This window comes from Oncorhynchus kisutch, unplaced genomic scaffold (assembly GCF_002021735.2).
Source record: "Oncorhynchus kisutch isolate 150728-3 unplaced genomic scaffold, Okis_V2 scaffold4052, whole genome shotgun sequence".
Lineage (NCBI taxonomy): Eukaryota > Metazoa > Chordata > Actinopteri > Salmoniformes > Salmonidae > Oncorhynchus > Oncorhynchus kisutch.
The window spans coordinates 154,848-175,000 of record NW_022265997.1 but is presented as its reverse complement, the minus strand read 5'-3'; the positions used below and the strand labels follow the sequence as shown (position 1 = coordinate 175,000).

The window sequence follows — 20,153 nt, the reverse complement described above, 5'->3', positions numbered from 1 at the left end:
TACTCACTACTCATAAAGCACCCTGGGATCACTCACTACTCATAAAGCACCCTGGGATCACTCACTACTCACTACTCATAAAGCACCCTAGGATCACTCACTACTCATAAAACACCCTGGGATCACTCACTACTCATAAAGCACCCTGGGATCACTCACTACTCATAAAGCACCCTGGGATCACTCACTACTCATAAAGCACCCTGGGATCACTCACTACTCATAAAGCACCTTAGGATCACTCACTACTCATAAAGCACCCTGGGATCACTCACTACTCATAAAGCACCCTGGGATCACTCACTACTCATAAAGCACCCTGGGATCACTCACTACTCATAAAGCACCCTGGGATCACTCACTACTCATAACGCACCCTGGGATCACTCACTACTCATAAAGCACCCTGGGATCACTCACTACTCCTAAAGCACCCTGGGATCACTCACTACTCACTACTCATAAAGCACCCTGGGATCACTCACTACTCATAAAGCACCCTGGGATCACTCACTACTCATAAAGCACCCTGGGATCACTCACTACTCATAAAGCACCCTGGGATCACTCACTACTCATAACGCACCCTGGGATCACTCACTACTCATAAAGCACCCTGGGATCACTCACTACTCCTAAAGCACCCTGGGATCACTCACTACTCACTACTCATAAAGCACCCTGGGATCACTCACTACTCATAAAGCACCCTGGGATCACTCACTACTCACTACTCATAAAGCACCCTAGGATCACTCACTACTCATAAAACACCCTGGGATCACTCACTACTCATAAAGCACCCTGGGATCACTCACTACTCATAAAGGACCCTGGGATCACTCACTACTCATAAAGCACCCTGGGATCACTCACTACTCATAAAGCACCTTAGGATCACTCACTACTCATAAAGCACCCTGGGATCACTCACTACTCATAAAGCACCCTGGGATCACTCACTACTCATAAAGCACCCTGGGATCACTCACTACTCATAAAGCACCCTGGGATCACTCACTACTCATAACGCACCCTGGGATCACTCACTACTCATAAAGCACCCTGGGATCACTCACTACTCCTAAAGCACCCTGGGATCACTCACTACTCACTACTCATAAAGCACCCTGGGATCACTCACTACTCATAAAGCACCCTGGGATCACTCACTACTCACTACTCATAAAGCACACTGGGGTCACTCACTACTCATAAAGGCCAGGGAGGGTTGACCTCAGATGAAGAGAGACATCCCAACGTCTCTCTGCTAATTACTGCGGGGCACTATTGGGCGCCTGCAGGTCCGCCTCACACCCCCCCTACTGTATTACCTCACACCCCCCCTACTGTATTACCTCACGTTGAGCAGCACTCCCCCTACTGTATTACCTCACACTGAGCAGCACTCCCCCTACTGTATTACCTCACACCCCCCCTACTGTATTACCTCACACTGAGCAGCACTCTCCCTACTGTATTACCTCACGCTGAGCAGCACTCCCCCTACTGTATTACCTCACACTGAGCAGCACTCCCCCTACTGTATTACCTCACACCCCCCCTACTGTATTACCTCACACTGAGCAGCATTCTCCCTACTGTATTACCTCACGCTGCTCCTCCCCCTACTGTATTACCTCACGCTGAGCAGCACTCCCCCTACTGTATTACCTCACGCTGAGCAGCACTCCCCCTACTGTATTACCTCACGCTGAGCAGCACTCCCTCTATTTTTACTTCAAAATTATCAGCTAGATATGTGAATCGTAATAATCTAGCTAGCAAGCTAGTTAAACATGCAAAAACGACCTTATGCAAGGTAGATGTACATTTTCCGTGGGTAGCTAGCTAGCTGACAATTCTTTGTGGCTATCTGGCTAGCTAACAGTAGTAGCTAGCCAGTTAGCCCTATTGACTTAATTAATGGGTTGTGATTTACGGTACGTAGGCGGGTGTATTGATCAAATAATGTATTTATTAACGTATCAAGATAAAATATTGTAGTCAAGCAACATATGACATGTGAATAGGCAACTTTTCATTCTGGAGTCGGACTGTGTTTTCTCTCCCTTCAGCTCTCTCCCTTTCACTCCCTGCGGGTGAAAGCGTTTCCGGGGGATTAGTACCAGGTTTTCCTCGGCTGTGCTCCCTGCAGGGGAAAGCGTTTCCAGGGGATTAGTACCAGGTTTTCCTCGGGGGAAAGCGTTTCCAGGGGATTAGTACCAGGTTTTCCTCGGGGGAAAGCGTTTCCAGGGGATTAGTACCAGGTTTTCCTCGGGGGAAAGCGTTTCCAGGGGATTAGTACCAGGTTTTCTTCAGCTGTGCTCCCTGCGGGTGAAAGCGTTTCCAGGGGATTAGTACCAGGTTTTCCTCGGGGGAAAGTGTTTCCAGGGGATTAGTACCAGGTTGAATAACTTGTGGCTGGCTGAGAGTCAGAGCAGAGAACACTCTCCAGACAGTCATATCACTCGCAGCTAACGGGCCTCAGCAGCTCTGAGGTCCTGGGTTGGGATAGGGTTAAGGCTTCCCACCTGAAACCGGGCCCGTACAGCAGACGCCAGGTGACATCAGGAGCTCTGAGATACTGGGTTGGGATAGGGTTAAGGCTTCCCACCTGAAACAGGGGCCCGTACAGCAGGCGCCAGGTGAAGTCAGGTACCAGGTACTCACATCTGCTCTATGATCCTGGGCTAAGGTTAGGGTTAGAAGGGGCCATTACAGGATTCACAGCTGCTTCATAACAGCAGCCCTGCAGGTACAGACCTGAGGAAATGCTGGGGCTTCAGGACAGCAGGTACAGACCTGAGGACATGCTGGGGCTTCAGGACAGCAGGTACAGATCTGAGGACATGCTGGGGCTTCAGGACAGCAGGTACAGACCTGAGGACGTACTGGGGCTTCATGACAGCAGAACCTCAGGTACAGACCTGAGGACATACTGGGGCTGCAGGACAGCAGGTACAGACCTGAGGACATACTGGGGCTTCAGAACAGCAGGACAGCAGGTACAGACCTGGGGACATACTGGGGCTTCAGGACAGCAGGTACAGACCTGAGGACATACTGGGGCTTCGGGGCAGCAGGTACAGACCTGAGGACATGCTGGGGCTTCAGGGCAGCAGGTACAGACCTGAGGACATGCTGGGGCTTCAGGACAGCAGGTACAGACCTGAGGACATACTGGGGCTTCAGGGCAGCAGGTACAGACCTGAGGACATACTGGGGCTTCAGGACAGCAGGTACAGACCTGAGGACATACTGGGGCTTCAGGACAGCAGGTACAGACCTGAGGACATACTGGGGCTTCAGGGCAGCAGGTACAGACCTGAGGACATGCTGGGGCTTCAGGACAGCAGGTACAGACCTGAGGACATGCTGGGGCTTCAGGGCAGCAGCCTTGATTTTTTTTGTCAGCAGTCACGAGAGACTTAAGCAGTTCGTATATGAAAAGTGACCAAAACAGACATGCAGCTAACTGAGATCCTTCCATTCTACTCTGCTGATTGGGTCAGGGAGGGAAGAAGAGAACTGGGGAACAGTTTGGGATCCTTCCATTCTACTCTGATGAGAGCAGAACAGGAGGGGTCCATTCTACTCTGATGGGAGCAGAGCAGGAGTGGTCCATTCTACTCTGATGGGAGCAGAGCAGGAGGGGTCCATTCTACTCTGATGGGAGCAGAGCAGGAGGGGTCCATTCTACTCTGATGGGAGCAGAGCTGGAGGGGTCCATTCTACTCTGATGGGAGCAGAGCAGGAGGGGTCCATTCTACTCTGATGGAGCAGAACAGGAGTGGTCCATTCTACTCTGATGGGAGCAGAACAGGAGGGGTCCATTCTACTCTGATGGGAGCAGAACAGGAGTGGTCCATTCTACTCTGATGGGAGCAGAACAGGAGAGGTCCATTCTACTCTGATGGGAGCAGAGCAGGAGTGGTCCATTCTACTCTGATGGGGGCAGAGCAGGAGTGGTCCATTCTACTCTGATGGGGGCAGAGCAGGAGTGGTCCATTCTACTCTGATGGGAGCAGAACAGGAGTGGTCCATTCTACTCTGATGGAGCAGAACAGGAGGGGTCCATTCTACTCTGATTGGAGCAGAACAGGAGGGGTCCATTCTACTCTGATGGGAGCAGAACAGGAGGGGTCCATTCTACTCTGATGGGAGCAGAACGGGAGGGGTCCATTCTACTCTGATGGGAGCAGAGCAGGAGGGGTCCGTATCTCTGAATAGCACCTCACTACCCAGAACCCTCCAATCAGACCCTCCTAGTAGGTGTGAATGGTAGTGGTAAGCCTCTGGCTCTATAGACCTCTTCATAAAGACCACCCAGCAGCTTCCCAGTCCCATGCCATCAGCATACACTGAGAAGGGCTTTCGGTCTTCACAGCATCAGTCTGTCTCCCAGCTCCTCTTCCTGTGAATGAGAGGTACTGGGTGGTGCAGAAGCCATGAAGTCACATTATACGGTACTGCCTGACAGGGCTAGTGTTGCTGGGGTAACCCCAACCCTAATCTCCTCTGTTAGGTCAAGTTTACTCTCTCCCGCTACTCACGAAGCCATGAAGTCACATTATACGGTACTGCCTGACAGGGCTAGTGTTACTGGGGTAACCCCAACCCTAATCTCCTCTGTTAGGTCAAGTTTACTCTCTCCCGCTACTCATTATACGGTACTGCCTGACAGGGCTAGTGTTACTGGGGTAACCCCAACCCTAATCTCCTCTGTTAGGTCAAGTTTACTCTCTCCCGCTACTCATTATACGGTACTGCCTGACAGGGCTAGTGTTGCTGGGGTAACCCCAACCCTAATCTCCTCTGTTAGGTCAAGTTTACTCTCTCCCGCTACTCATTATACGGTACTGCCTGACAAGGCTAGTGTTGCTGGGGTAACCCCAACCCTAATCTCCTCTGTTAGGTCAAGTTTACTCTCTCCTGCTACTCACGAAGCCATGAAGTCACATTATACGGTACTGCCTGACAGGGCTAGTGTTGCTGGGGTAACCCCAACCCTAATCTCCTCTGTTAGGTCAAGTTTACTCTCTCCCGCTACTCATTATATGGTACTGCCTGACAAGGCTAGTGTTGCTGGGGTAACCCCAACCCTAATCTCCTCTGTTAGGTCAAGTTTACTCTCTCCTGCTACTCACGAAGCCATGAAGTCACATTATACGGTACTGCCTGACAGGGCTAGTGTTGCTCGTTTTGAAATGCTGTGGCTCCTAAAAGTGATTCAACGCAGCAGCAGCCATCACACACTCCCTCTAGTCCTTAGTACCAGAGGTCTGTTGACTGAGAACACACTCCCTCTAGCCCTTAATACCAGAGGTCTGTTGACTGAGAACACACTCCCTCTAGCCCTTAATACCAGAGGTCTGTTGACTGAGAACACACTCCCTCTAGCCCTTAGTACCAGAGGTCTGTTGACTGAGAACACACTCCCTCTAGCCCTTAGTACCAGAGGTCTGTTGACTGAGAACACACTCCCTCTAGCCCTTAATACCAGAGGTCTGTTGACTGAGAACACACTCCCTCTAGTCCTTAATACCAGAGGTCTGTTGACTGAGAACACACTCCCTCTAGTCCTTAGTACCAGAGGTCTGTTGACTGAGAACACACTCCCTCTAGTCCTTAATACCAGAGGTCTGTTGACTGAGAACACACTCCCTCTAGCCCTTAGTACCAGAGGTCTGTTGACTGAGAACACACTCCCTCTAGCCCTTAATACCAGAGGTCTGTTGACTGAGAACACACTCCCTCTAGCCCTTAATACCAGAGGTCTGTTGACTGAGAACACACTCCCTCTAGCCCTTAATACCAGAGGTCTGTTGACTGAGAACACACTCCCTCTAGTCCTTAATACCAGAGGTCTGTTGACTGAGAACACACTCCCTCTAGCCCTTAATACCAGAGGTCTGTTGACTGAGAACACACTCCCTCTAGCCCTTAATACCAGAGGTCTGTTGACTGAGAACACACTCCCTCTAGCCCTTAATACCAGAGGTCTGTTGACTGAGAACACACTCCCTCTAGTCCTTAATACCAGAGGTCTGTTGACTGAGAACACACTCCCTCTAGCCCTTAATACCAGAGGTCTGTTGACTGAGAACACACTCCCTCTAGCCCTTAGTACCAGAGGTCTGTTGACTGAGAACACACTCCCTCTAGCCCTTAATACCAGAGGTCTGTTGACTGAGAACACACTCCCTCTAGCCCTTAGTACCAGAGGTCTGTTGACTGAGAACACACTCCCTCTAGTCCTTAGTACCAGAGGTCTGTTGACTGAGAACACACTCCCTCTAGCCCTTAGTACCAGAGGTCTGTTGACTGAGAACACACTCCCTCTAGCCCTTAGTACCAGAGGTCTGTTGACTGAGAACACACTCCCTCTAGCCCTTAATACCAGAGGTCTGTTGACTGAGAACACACTCCCTCTAGCCCTTAATACCAGAGGTCTGTTGACTGAGAACACACTCCCTCTAGCCCTTAATACCAGAGGTCTGTTGACTGAGAACACACTCCCTCTAGCCCTTAATACCAGAGGTCTGTTGACTGAGAACACACTCCCTCTAGCCCTTAATACCAGAGGTCTGTTGACTGAGAACACACTCCCTCTAGCCCTTAATACCAGAGGTCTGTTGACTGAGAACACACTCCCTCTAGCCCTTAATACCAGAGGTCTGTTGACTGAGAACACACTCCCTCTAGCCCTTAACACCAGAGGTCTGTTGACTGAGAACACACTCCCTCTAGCCCTTAATACCAGAGGTCTGTTGACTGAGAACACACTCCCTCTAGCCCTTAGTACCAGAGGTCTGTTGACTGAGAACACACTCCCTCTAGCCCTTAGTACCAGAGGTCTGTTGACTGAGAACACACTCCCTCTAGCCCTTAGTACCAGAGGTCTGTTGACTGAGAACACACTCCCTCTAGCCCTTAATACCAGAGGTCTGTTGACTGAGAACACACTCCCTCTAGCCCTTAATACCAGAGGTCTGTTGACTGAGAACACACTCCCTCTAGCCCTTAATACCAGAGGTCTGTTGACTGAGAACACACTCCCTCTAGCCCTTAATACCAGAGGTCTGTTGACTGAGAACACACTCCCTCTAGCCCTTAATACCAGAGGTCTGTTGACTGAGAACACACTCCCTCTAGCCCTTAATACCAGAGGTCTGTTGACTGAGAACACACTCCCTCTAGCCCTTAATACCAGAGGTCTGTTGACTGAGAACACACTCCCTCTAGCCCTTAGTACCAGAGGTCTGTTGACTGAGAACACACTCCCTCTAGCCCTTAGTACCAGAGGTCTGTTGACTGAGAACACACTCCCTCTAGCCCTTAGTACCAGAGGTCTGTTGACTGAGAACACACTCCCTCTAGTCCTTAGTCCCCCAGGTCTGTTGACTGAGAACACACTCCCTCTAGCCCTTAGTCCCAGAGGTCTGTTGACTGAGAACACACTCCCTCTAGCCCTTAGTACCAGAGGTCTGTTGACTGAGAACACACTCCCTCTAGCCCTTAATACCAGAGGTCTGTTGACTGAGAACACACTCCCTCTAGCCCTTAATACCAGAGGTCTGTTGACTGAGAACACACTCCCTCTAGCCCTTAACACCAGAGGTCTGTTGACTGAGAACACACTCCCTCTAGCCCTTAATACCAGAGGTCTGTTGACTGAGAACACACTCCCTCTAGCCCTTAGTACCAGAGGTCTGTTGACTGAGAACACACTCCCTCTAGCCCTTAGTACCAGAGGTCTGTTGACTGAGAACACACTCCCTCTAGCCCTTAGTACCAGAGGTCTGTTGACTGAGAACACACTCCCTCTAGTCCTTAGTCCCCCAGGTCTGTTGACTGAGAACACACTCCCTCTAGCCCTTAATCCCCCAGGTCTGTTGACTGAGAACACACTCCCTCTAGCCCTTAGTACCAGAGGTCTGTTGACTGAGAACACACTCCCTCTAGCCCTTAGTACCAGAGGTCTGTTGACTGAGAACACACTCCCTCTAGTCCTTAGTCCCCCAGGTCTGTTGACTGAGAACACACTCCCTCTAGCCCTTAGTCCCCCAGGTCTGTTGACTGAGAACACACTCCCTCTAGTCCTTAGTCCCCCAGGTCTGTTGACTGAGAACACACTCCCTCTAGCCCTTAGTACCAGAGGTCTGTTGACTGAGAACACACTCCCTCTAGCCCTTAGTACCAGAGGTCTGTTGACTGAGAACACACTCCCTCTAGCCCTTAGTACCAGAGGTCTGTTGACTGAGAACACACTCCCTCTAGCCCTTAGTACCAGAGGTCTGTTGACTGAGAACACACTCCCTCTAGCCCTTAGTCCCAGAGGTCTGTTGACTGAGAACACACTCCCTCTAGCCCTTAGTCCCAGAGGTCTGTTGACTGAGAACACACTCCCTCTAGCCCTTAGTACCAGAGGTCTGTTGACTGAGAACACACTCCCTCTAGCCCTTAATACCAGAGGTCTGTTGACTGAGAACACACTCCCTCTAGCCCTTAATACCAGAGGTCTGTTGACTGAGAACACACTCCCTCTAGCCCTTAATACCAGAGGTCTGTTGACTGAGAACACACTCCCTCTAGCCCTTAATACCAGAGGTCTGTTGACTGAGAACACACTCCCTCTAGCCCTTAATACCAGAGTTCTGTTGACTGAGAACACACTCCCTCTAGCCCTTAATACCAGAGGTCTGTTGACTGAGAACACACTCCCTCTAGCCCTTAACACCAGAGGTCTGTTGACTGAGAACACACTCCCTCTAGCCCTTAATACCAGAGGTCTGTTGACTGAGAACACACTCCCTCTAGCCCTTAGTACCAGAGGTCTGTTGACTGAGAACACACTCCCTCTAGCCCTTAGTACCAGAGGTCTGTTGACTGAGAACACACTCCCTCTAGCCCTTAGTACCAGAGGTCTGTTGACTGAGAACACACTCCCTCTAGTCCTTAGTCCCCCAGGTCTGTTGACTGAGAACACACTCCCTCTAGCCCTTAGTCCCAGAGGTCTGTTGACTGAGAACACACTCCCTCTAGCCCTTAGTACCAGAGGTCTGTTGACTGAGAACACACTCCCTCTAGCCCTTAGTACCAGAGGTCTGTTGACTGAGAACACACTCCCTCTAGCCCTTAACACCAGAGGTCTGTTGACTGAGAACACACTCCCTCTAGCCCTTAATACCAGAGGTCTGTTGACTGAGAACACACTCCCTCTAGCCCTTAGTACCAGAGGTCTGTTGACTGAGAACACACTCCCTCTAGCCCTTAGTACCAGAGGTCTGTTGACTGAGAACACACTCCCTCTAGCCCTTAGTACCAGAGGTCTGTTGACTGAGAACACACTCCCTCTAGTCCTTAGTCCCCCAGGTCTGTTGACTGAGAACACACTCCCTCTAGCCCTTAATCCCCCAGGTCTGTTGACTGAGAACACACTCCCTCTAGCCCTTAATACCAGAGGTCTGTTGACTGAGAACACACTCCCTCTAGCCCTTAATCCCCCAGGTCTGTTGACTGAGAACACACTCCCTCTAGCCCTTAGTACCAGAGGTCTGTTGACTGAGAACACACTCCCTCTAGCCCTTAGTACCAGAGGTCTGTTGACTGAGAACACACTCCCTCTAGTCCTTAGTCCCCCAGGTCTGTTGACTGAGAACACACTCCCTCTAGCCCTTAATCCCCCAGGTCTGTTGACTGAGAACACACTCCCTCTAGCCCTTAGTACCAGAGGTCTGTTGACTGAGAACACACTCCCTCTAGCCCTTAGTACCAGAGGTCTGTTGACTGAGAACACACTCCCTCTAGTCCTTAGTCCCCCAGGTCTGTTGACTGAGAACACACTCCCTCTAGCCCTTAGTCCCCCAGGTCTGTTGACTGAGAACACACTCCCTCTAGTCCTTAGTCCCCCAGGTCTGTTGACTGAGAACACACTCCCTCTAGCCCTTAGTACCAGAGGTCTGTTGACTGAGAACACACTCCCTCTAGCCCTTAGTACCAGAGGTCTGTTGACTGAGAACACACTCCCTCTAGCCCTTAGTACCAGAGGTCTGTTGACTGAGAACACACTCCCTCTAGTCCTTAGTACCAGAGGTCTGTTGACTGAGAACACACTCCCTCTAGCCCTTAGTACCAGAGGTCTGTTGACTGAGAACACACTCCCTCTAGCCCTTAGTACCAGAGGTCTGTTGACTGAGAACACACTCCCTCTAGCCCTTAATACCAGAGGTCTGTTGACTGAGAACACACTCCCTCTAGCCCTTAATACCAGAGGTCTGTTGACTGAGAACACACTCCCTCTAGCCCTTAATACCAGAGGTCTGTTGACTGAGAACACACTCCCTCTAGCCCTTAATACCAGAGGTCTGTTGACTGAGAACACACTCCCTCTAGCCCTTAATACCAGAGGTCTGTTGACTGAGAACACACTCCCTCTAGCCCTTAATACCAGAGGTCTGTTGACTGAGAACACACTCCCTCTAGCCCTTAATACCAGAGGTCTGTTGACTGAGAACACACTCCCTCTAGCCCTTAACACCAGAGGTCTGTTGACTGAGAACACACTCCCTCTAGCCCTTAATACCAGAGGTCTGTTGACTGAGAACACACTCCCTCTAGCCCTTAGTACCAGAGGTCTGTTGACTGAGAACACACTCCCTCTAGCCCTTAGTACCAGAGGTCTGTTGACTGAGAACACACTCCCTCTAGCCCTTAGTACCAGAGGTCTGTTGACTGAGAACACACTCCCTCTAGCCCTTAATACCAGAGGTCTGTTGACTGAGAACACACTCCCTCTAGCCCTTAATACCAGAGGTCTGTTGACTGAGAACACACTCCCTCTAGCCCTTAATACCAGAGGTCTGTTGACTGAGAACACACTCCCTCTAGCCCTTAATACCAGAGGTCTGTTGACTGAGAACACACTCCCTCTAGCCCTTAATACCAGAGGTCTGTTGACTGAGAACACACTCCCTCTAGCCCTTAATACCAGAGGTCTGTTGACTGAGAACACACTCCCTCTAGCCCTTAATACCAGAGGTCTGTTGACTGAGAACACACTCCCTCTAGCCCTTAACACCAGAGGTCTGTTGACTGAGAACACACTCCCTCTAGCCCTTAATACCAGAGGTCTGTTGACTGAGAACACACTCCCTCTAGCCCTTAGTACCAGAGGTCTGTTGACTGAGAACACACTCCCTCTAGCCCTTAGTACCAGAGGTCTGTTGACTGAGAACACACTCCCTCTAGCCCTTAGTACCAGAGGTCTGTTGACTGAGAACACACTCCCTCTAGTCCTTAGTCCCCCAGGTCTGTTGACTGAGAACACACTCCCTCTAGCCCTTAGTCCCAGAGGTCTGTTGACTGAGAACACACTCCCTCTAGCCCTTAGTACCAGAGGTCTGTTGACTGAGAACACACTCCCTCTAGCCCTTAATACCAGAGGTCTGTTGACTGAGAACACACTCCCTCTAGCCCTTAATACCAGAGGTCTGTTGACTGAGAACACACTCCCTCTAGCCCTTAACACCAGAGGTCTGTTGACTGAGAACACACTCCCTCTAGCCCTTAATACCAGAGGTCTGTTGACTGAGAACACACTCCCTCTAGCCCTTAGTACCAGAGGTCTGTTGACTGAGAACACACTCCCTCTAGCCCTTAGTACCAGAGGTCTGTTGACTGAGAACACACTCCCTCTAGCCCTTAGTACCAGAGGTCTGTTGACTGAGAACACACTCCCTCTAGTCCTTAGTCCCCCAGGTCTGTTGACTGAGAACACACTCCCTCTAGCCCTTAATCCCCCAGGTCTGTTGACTGAGAACACACTCCCTCTAGCCCTTAGTACCAGAGGTCTGTTGACTGAGAACACACTCCCTCTAGCCCTTAGTACCAGAGGTCTGTTGACTGAGAACACACTCCCTCTAGTCCTTAGTCCCCCAGGTCTGTTGACTGAGAACACACTCCCTCTAGCCCTTAGTCCCCCAGGTCTGTTGACTGAGAACACACTCCCTCTAGTCCTTAGTCCCCCAGGTCTGTTGACTGAGAACACACTCCCTCTAGCCCTTAGTACCAGAGGTCTGTTGACTGAGAACACACTCCCTCTAGCCCTTAGTACCAGAGGTCTGTTGACTGAGAACACACTCCCTCTAGCCCTTAGTACCAGAGGTCTGTTGACTGAGAACACACTCCCTCTAGCCCTTAGTACCAGAGGTCTGTTGACTGAGAACACACTCCCTCTAGCCCTTAGTCCCAGAGGTCTGTTGACTGAGAACACACTCCCTCTAGCCCTTAGTCCCAGAGGTCTGTTGACTGAGAACACACTCCCCTAGCCCTTAGTACCAGAGGTCTGTTGACTGAGAACACACTCCCTCTAGCCCTTAATACCAGAGGTCTGTTGACTGAGAACACACTCCCTCTAGCCCTTAATACCAGAGGTCTGTTGACTGAGAACACACTCCCTCTAGCCCTTAATACCAGAGGTCTGTTGACTGAGAACACACTCCCTCTAGCCCTTAATACCAGAGGTCTGTTGACTGAGAACACACTCCCTCTAGCCCTTAATACCAGAGTTCTGTTGACTGAGAACACACTCCCTCTAGCCCTTAATACCAGAGGTCTGTTGACTGAGAACACACTCCCTCTAGCCCTTAACACCAGAGGTCTGTTGACTGAGAACACACTCCCTCTAGCCCTTAATACCAGAGGTCTGTTGACTGAGAACACACTCCCTCTAGCCCTTAGTACCAGAGGTCTGTTGACTGAGAACACACTCCCTCTAGCCCTTAGTACCAGAGGTCTGTTGACTGAGAACACACTCCCTCTAGCCCTTAGTACCAGAGGTCTGTTGACTGAGAACACACTCCCTCTAGTCCTTAGTCCCCCAGGTCTGTTGACTGAGAACACACTCCCTCTAGCCCTTAGTCCCAGAGGTCTGTTGACTGAGAACACACTCCCTCTAGCCCTTAGTACCAGAGGTCTGTTGACTGAGAACACACTCCCTCTAGCCCTTAGTACCAGAGGTCTGTTGACTGAGAACACACTCCCTCTAGCCCTTAACACCAGAGGTCTGTTGACTGAGAACACACTCCCTCTAGCCCTTAATACCAGAGGTCTGTTGACTGAGAACACACTCCCTCTAGCCCTTAGTACCAGAGGTCTGTTGACTGAGAACACACTCCCTCTAGCCCTTAGTACCAGAGGTCTGTTGACTGAGAACACACTCCCTCTAGCCCTTAGTACCAGAGGTCTGTTGACTGAGAACACACTCCCTCTAGTCCTTAGTCCCCCAGGTCTGTTGACTGAGAACACACTCCCTCTAGCCCTTAATCCCCCAGGTCTGTTGACTGAGAACACACTCCCTCTAGCCCTTAGTACCAGAGGTCTGTTGACTGAGAACACACTCCCTCTAGCCCTTAGTACCAGAGGTCTGTTGACTGAGAACACACTCCCTCTAGTCCTTAGTCCCCCAGGTCTGTTGACTGAGAACACACTCCCTCTAGCCCTTAGTCCCCCAGGTCTGTTGACTGAGAACACACTCCCTCTAGTCCTTAGTCCCCCAGGTCTGTTGACTGAGAACACACTCCCTCTAGCCCTTAGTACCAGAGGTCTGTTGACTGAGAACACACTCCCTCTAGCCCTTAGTACCAGAGGTCTGTTGACTGAGAACACACTCCCTCTAGCCCTTAGTACCAGAGGTCTGTTGACTGAGAACACACTCCCTCTAGCCCTTAATGCCCCAGGTCTGTTGACTGAGAACACACTCCCTCTAGCCCTTAGTACCAGAGGTCTGTTGACTGAGAACACACTCCCTCTAGCCCTTAGTACCAGAGGTCTGTTGACTGAGAACACACTCCCTCTAGCCCTTAGTACCAGAGGTCTGTTGACTGAGAACACACTCCCTCTAGCCCTTAGTACCAGAGGTCTGTTGACTGAGAACACACTCCCTCTAGCCCTTAGTACCAGAGGTCTGTTGACTGAGAACACACTCCCTCTAGCCCTTAGTACCAGAGGTCTGTTGACTGAGAACACACTCCCTCTAGCCCTTAATGCCCCAGGTCTGTTGACTGAGAACACACTCCCTCTAGCCCTTAGTACCAGAGGTCTGTTGACTGAGAACACACTCCCTCTAGCCCTTAGTCCCAGAGGTCTGTTGACTGAGAACACACTCCCTCTAGCCCTTAGTCCCAGAGGTCTGTTGACTGAGAACACACTCCCTCTAGCCCTTAGTACCAGAGGTCTGTTGACTGAGAACACACTCCCTCTAGCCCTTAGTCCCAGAGGTCTGTTGACTGAGAACACACTCCCTCTAGCCCTTAGTCCCAGAGGTCTGTTGACTGAGAACACACTCCCTCTAGCCCTTAGTACCAGAGGTCTGTTGACTGAGAACACACTCCCTCTAGCCCTTAGTACCAGAGGTCTGTTGACTGAGAACACACTCCCTCTAGCCCGTAGTCCCCCAGGTCTGTTGACCTAGAACACACTCCCTTAGTCCCCCAGGTATGTTGACTGAGAACACACTCCCTCTAGCCCTTAATCCCCCAGGTCTGTTGACTGAGAACACACTCCCTTAGTCCCCCAGGTCTGTTGACCTAGAACACACTCCCTCTAGCCCTTAGTACCAGAGGTCTGTTGACTGAGAACACACTCCCTCTAGCCCTTAATGCCCCAGGTCTGTTGACTGAGAACACACTCCCTCTAGCCCTTAATCCCCCAGGTATGTTGACTGAGAACACACTCCCTTAGTCCCCCAGGTATGTTGACCTAGAACACACTCCCTTAATCCCCCAGGTCTGTTGACTGAGAACACACTCCCTCTAGCCCTTAATCCCCCAGGTCTGTTGACTGAGAACACACTCCCTCTAGTCCTTAATCCCCCAGGTATGTTGACTGAGAACACACTCCCTCTAGTCCTTAGTCCCCCAGGTCTGTTGACTGAGAACACACTCCCTCTAGCCCTTAATCCCCCAGGTCTGTTGACTGAGAACACACTCCCTCTAGCCCTTAATCCCCCAGATCTGTTGACTGAGAACACACTCCCTCTAGCCCTTAATCCCCCAGGTCTGTTGACTGAGAACACACTCCCTTAGTCCCCCAGGTCTGTTGACTGAGAACACACTCCCTCTAACCCTTAATCCCCCAGGTCTGTTGACTGAGAACACACTCCCTCTAGTCCTTAATCCCCCAGGTCTGTTGACTGAGAACACACTCCCTCTAGTCCTTAATCCCCCAGGTCTGTTGACTGAGAACACACTCCCTCTAGTCCTTAATCCCCCAGGTCTGTTGACTGAGAACACACTCCCTCTAGCCCTTAATCCCCCAGGTCTGTTGACTGAGAACACACTCCCTCTAGTCCTTAATCCCCCAGGTCTGTTGACTGAGAACACACTCCCTCTAGTCCTTAATCCCCCAGGTCTGTTGACTGAGAACACACTCCCTCTAGTCCTTAATCCCCCAGGTCTGTTGACTGAGAACACACTCCCTCTAGTCCTTAATCCCCCAGGTCTGTTGACTGAGAACACACTCCCTCTAGCCCTTAATCCCCCAGGTCTGTTGACTGAGAACACACTCCCTCTAGTCCTTAATCCCCCAGGTATGTTGACTGAGAACACACTCCCTCTAGTCCTTAGTCCCCCAGGTCTGTTGACTGAGAACACACTCCCTCTAGCCCTTAATCCCCCAGGTCTGTTGACTGAGAACACACTCCCTCTAGTCCTTAGTCCCCCAGGTCTGTTGACTGAGAACACACTCCCTCTAGTCCTTAATCCCCCAGGTATGTTGACTGAGAACACACTCCCTCTAGTCCTTAGTCCCCCAGGTCTGTTGACTGAGAACACACTCCCTCTAGCCCTTAATCCCCCAGGTCTGTTGACTGAGAACACACTCCCTTAGTCCCCCAGGTCTGTTGACTGAGAACACACTCCCTCTAACCCTTAATCCCCCAGGTCTGTTGACTGAGAACACACTCCCTCTAGTCCTTAATCCCCCAGGACTGTTGACTGAGAACACACTCCCTTAGTCCCCCAGGTCTGTTGACTGAGAACACACTCCCTCTAGTCCTTAATCCCCCAGGACTGTTGACTGAGAACACACTCCCTCTAGTCCTTAATCCCCCAGGTATGTTGACTGAGAACACACTCCCTCTAGCCCTTAGTACCAGAGGTCTGTTGACTGAGAACACACTCCCTCTAGTCCTTAGTCCCCCAGGTCTGTTGACTGAGAACACACTCCCTCTAGCCCTTAATCCCCCAGGTCTGTTGACTGAGAACACACTCCCTCTAGTCCTTAGTCCCCCAGGTCTGTTGACTGAGAACACACTCCCTCTAGTCCTTAATCCCCCAGGTATGTTGACTGAGAACACACTCCCTCTAGTCCTTAGTCCCCCAGGTCTGTTGACTGAGAACACACTCCCTCTAGCCCTTAATCCCCCAGGTCTGTTGACTGAGAACACACTCCCTTAGTCCCCCAGGTCTGTTGACTGAGAACACACTCCCTCTAACCCTTAATCCCCCAGGTCTGTTGACTGAGAACACACTCCCTCTAGTCCTTAATCCCCCAGGACTGTTGACTGAGAACACACTCCCTTAGTCCCCCAGGTCTGTTGACTGAGAACACACTCCCTCTAGTCCTTAATCCCCCAGGACTGTTGACTGAGAACACACTCCCTCTAGTCCTTAATCCCCCAGGTATGTTGACTGAGAACACACTCCCTCTAGCCCTTAGTACCAGAGGTCTGTTGACTGAGAACACACTCCCTCTAGTCCTTAATCCCCCAGGTCTGTTGACTGAGAACACACTCCCTTAGTCCCCCAGGTCTGTTGACCTAGAACACACTCCCTTAATCCTCCAGGTCTGTTGACTGAGAACACACTCCCTCTAGTCCTTAATCCCCCAGGTCTGTTGACTGAGAACACACTCCCTTAATCCCCGAAGTCTGTTAATTGAGAACACACTCCCTTAAGCCCCCAGGTCTGTTGACTGAGAACACACTCCCTCTAGCCCTTAATTCGGTCGGCAGGGTAGCCTAGTGGTTAGAGCATTGGATTTGAAACCGAAAGGTTGCAAGATCATATCCCTGAGCTGACAAGGTAAAAATCTGTCGTTCTGCCCCTGAACAAGGCAGTTAACCCACTGTTCCCCGGTAGGTCGTCATTGAACATAAGAATTTGTTCTTAACTGACTTTCCTAGTTAAATAAAGGTAAAAAAAAAGAAAAACAGGTTTGTTGACTGAGAACATATTCTCCTTTACAGCAACGGCCTGGGGAAGAGTTACAGGGGAGAAGAAATGGAATTGATCCAGGACACCCCTTTTAACCTCCCATCCAAAACATGGCACCCTACACTGGGAAATGTCCCCAGTCACTGTCCTGAGATATTTATTTAGACCAGAGGAAAGAGTCCCTCCTCATGGCCCTCCAACACCATCTGGTCTCCCATCCAGGGACCGACCAGGACCGACCCTGCTTAGCTTCAGAGGCCAGAGTCCCTCCTACTGTCCCTCCAACACCACTTCCAGCACCATCTGGTCTCCCATCCAGGGACCGACCAGGACCGACCCTGCTTAGCTTCAGATGCCAGAGTCCCTCCTACTGTCCCTCCAACACCACTTCCAGCACCATCTGGTCTCCCATCCAGGGACCGACCAGGACCGACCCTGCTTAGCTTCAGAGGCCAGAGTCCCTCCTACTGTCCCTCCAACACCACTTCCAGCACCATCTGGTCTCCCATCCAGGGACCGACCAGGACCGACCCTGCTTAGCTTCAGAGGCCAGAGTCCCTCCTACTGTCCCTCCAACACCACTTCCAGCACCATCTGGTCTCCCATCCAGGGACCGACCAGGACCGACCCTGCTTAGCTTCAGATGCCAGAGTCCCTCCTACTGTCCCTCCAACACCACTTCCAGCACCATCTGGTCTCCCATCCAGGGACCGACCAGGACCGACCCTGCTTAGCTTCAGAGGCCAGAGTCCCTCCTACTGTCCCTCCAACACCACTTCCAGCACCATCTGGTCTCCCATCCAGGGACCGACCAGGACCGACCCTGCTTAGCTTCAGAGGCCAGAGTCCCTCCTACTGTCCCTCCAACACCACTTCCAGCACCATCTGGTCTCCCATCCAGGGACCGACCAGGACTGACCCTGCTTAGCTTCAGAGGCCAGAGTCCCTCCTACTGTCCCTCCAACACCACTTCCAGCACCATCTGGTCTCCCATCCAGGGACCGACCAGGACTGACCCTGCTTAGCTTCAGAGGCCAGAGTCCCTCCGACACCACTTCCAGCAGCATCTGGCCTCCCATCCAGGGACCGACCAGGACCGACCCTGCTTAGCTTCAGAGGCCAGCCAGCAGTGGTATGCAGGGTGATATACTGCTGTCTTTTCCCTCACTAACTCCTAGAATATTGTCCTCTCTGTGTGTTGATTCAGCTGCTGGACCTGTTCATGGTGTGGGACTGGTCTACGTACCTGGCTGACTACGGACAGCCCACCTCCAAGTACCTTCGGGTCAACCCCTCCACTGCACTAGCACTTTTGGAAAAGTGAGTACTGACGTTTCTACTGTCTCTACTCAATGTGTAGTCAGTTTGTAGTTCTACTGTATCTACTCAATGTGCTGTCAGTGTGTAGTTCTACTGTCTCAATGTGTAGTCAGTTTGTAGTTCTACTGTCTCAATGTGTAGTCAGTTTGTAGTTCTACTGTCTCAATGTGTAGTCCGTTTGTAGTTCTACTGTCTCTACTCAATGTGTAGTTAGTTTGTAGTTCTACTGTCTCTACTCAATGTGTAGTCAGTTTGTAGTTCTACTGTCTCTACTCAATGTGTTGTCAGTTTGTAGTTCTACTGTCTCTACTCAATGTGTAGTCCGTTTGTAGTTCTACTGTCTCTACTCAATGTGTAGTCCGTTTGTAGTTCTACTGTCTCAATGTGTAGTCCGTTTGTAGTTCTACTGTCTCAATGTGTAGTCAGTTTGTAGTTCTACTGTATCTACTCAATTGCTGTCAGTTTGTAGTTCTACTGTCTCAATGTGTAGTCAGTTTGTAGTTCTACTGTCTCAATGTGTAGTCCGTTTGTATTTCTACTGTCTCCATGTGTAGTCAGTTTGTAGTTCTACTGTCTCAATTTGTAGTCCGTTTGTAGTTCTACTGTCTCTACTCAATGTGTAGTCAGTTTCTAGTTCTACTGTCTCTACTCAATGTGTAGTCTGTGTGTAGTTCTACTATCTCTACTGAATGTGTAGTCAGTTTGTAGTTCTACTGTCTCTACTCAATGTGTAGTCAGTTTGTAGTTCTACTCAGTTTGTAGTTCTACTGTCTCTACTCAATGTGTAGTCAGTTTGTAGTTCTACTGTCTCAATGTGTAGTCAGTTTGTAGTTCTACTGTCTCGATGTGTAGTCAGTTTGTAGTTCTACTGTCTCTACTCAATGTGTTGTCAGTTTGTAGTTCTACTGTCTCTACTCAATGTGTAGTCAGTTTGTAGTTCTACTGTCTCAATGTGTAGTCAGTTTGTAGTTCTACTGTCTCGATGTGTAGTCAGTTTGTAGTTCTACTGTCTCTACTCAATGTGTAGTCAGTTTGTAGTTCTACTTTCTCTACTCAATGTGTAGTCAGTTTGTAGTTCTACTGTCTCAATGTGTAGTCAGTTTGTAGTTCTACTGTCTCAATGTGTAGTCAGTTTGTAGTTCTACTGTCTCAATGTGTAGTCCGTTTGTAGTTCTTCTGTCTCAATGTGTAGTCAGTGTGTAGTTCTACTGTCTCAATGTGTAGTCAGTTTGTAGTTCTACTGTCTCTACTCAATGTGTAGTCAGTGTGTAGTTCTACTGTCTCTACTCAATGTGTAGTCAGTTTGTAGTTCTACTGTCTCTACTCAATGTGTATTCAGTTTGTAGTTCTACTGTCTTTACTGAATGGGTAGTCAGTCTGTAGTTTTTCTGTCCTGCTAGACTGGTTAGTCTGGCCTGTATCTGTTATCTACATATCTACATATTCACTACTAGACCTCTTAGTCTGTATCTGTCATCTACATATTCACTACTAGACCTCTTGGTCTGTATCTGTTATCTACATATTCACTACTAGACCTCTTAGTCTGTATCTGTCATCTACATATTCACTACTAGACCTCTTAGTCTGTATCTGTCATCTACATATTCACTA

The 20,153-nt window shown here is 50.3% G+C and overlaps 1 protein-coding gene across 3 annotated transcripts in view; it reads left to right on the top strand.

The window, feature by feature from the left end:
- Positions 1 to 20,153, top strand: part of LOC116373440 (exocyst complex component 6-like) — a 41,580-nt gene that overhangs the window by 17,348 nt on the left and 4,079 nt on the right. For 2 of the 3 annotated variants that reach the window (XR_004209579.1, XM_031822047.1), the window contains exon 3: positions 18,427 to 18,539. Coding sequence is in view for 2 of the 3 variants with exons in the window: in XM_031822047.1 (XP_031677907.1) it covers positions 18,442 to 18,539 (98 nt within the window). In the remaining variant the exon portion in view is untranslated. Of the gene's footprint in view, positions 1 to 18,264; positions 18,540 to 20,153 lie in introns of those variants that run through there. The other variant, XM_031822048.1, reaches the window with a different exon arrangement.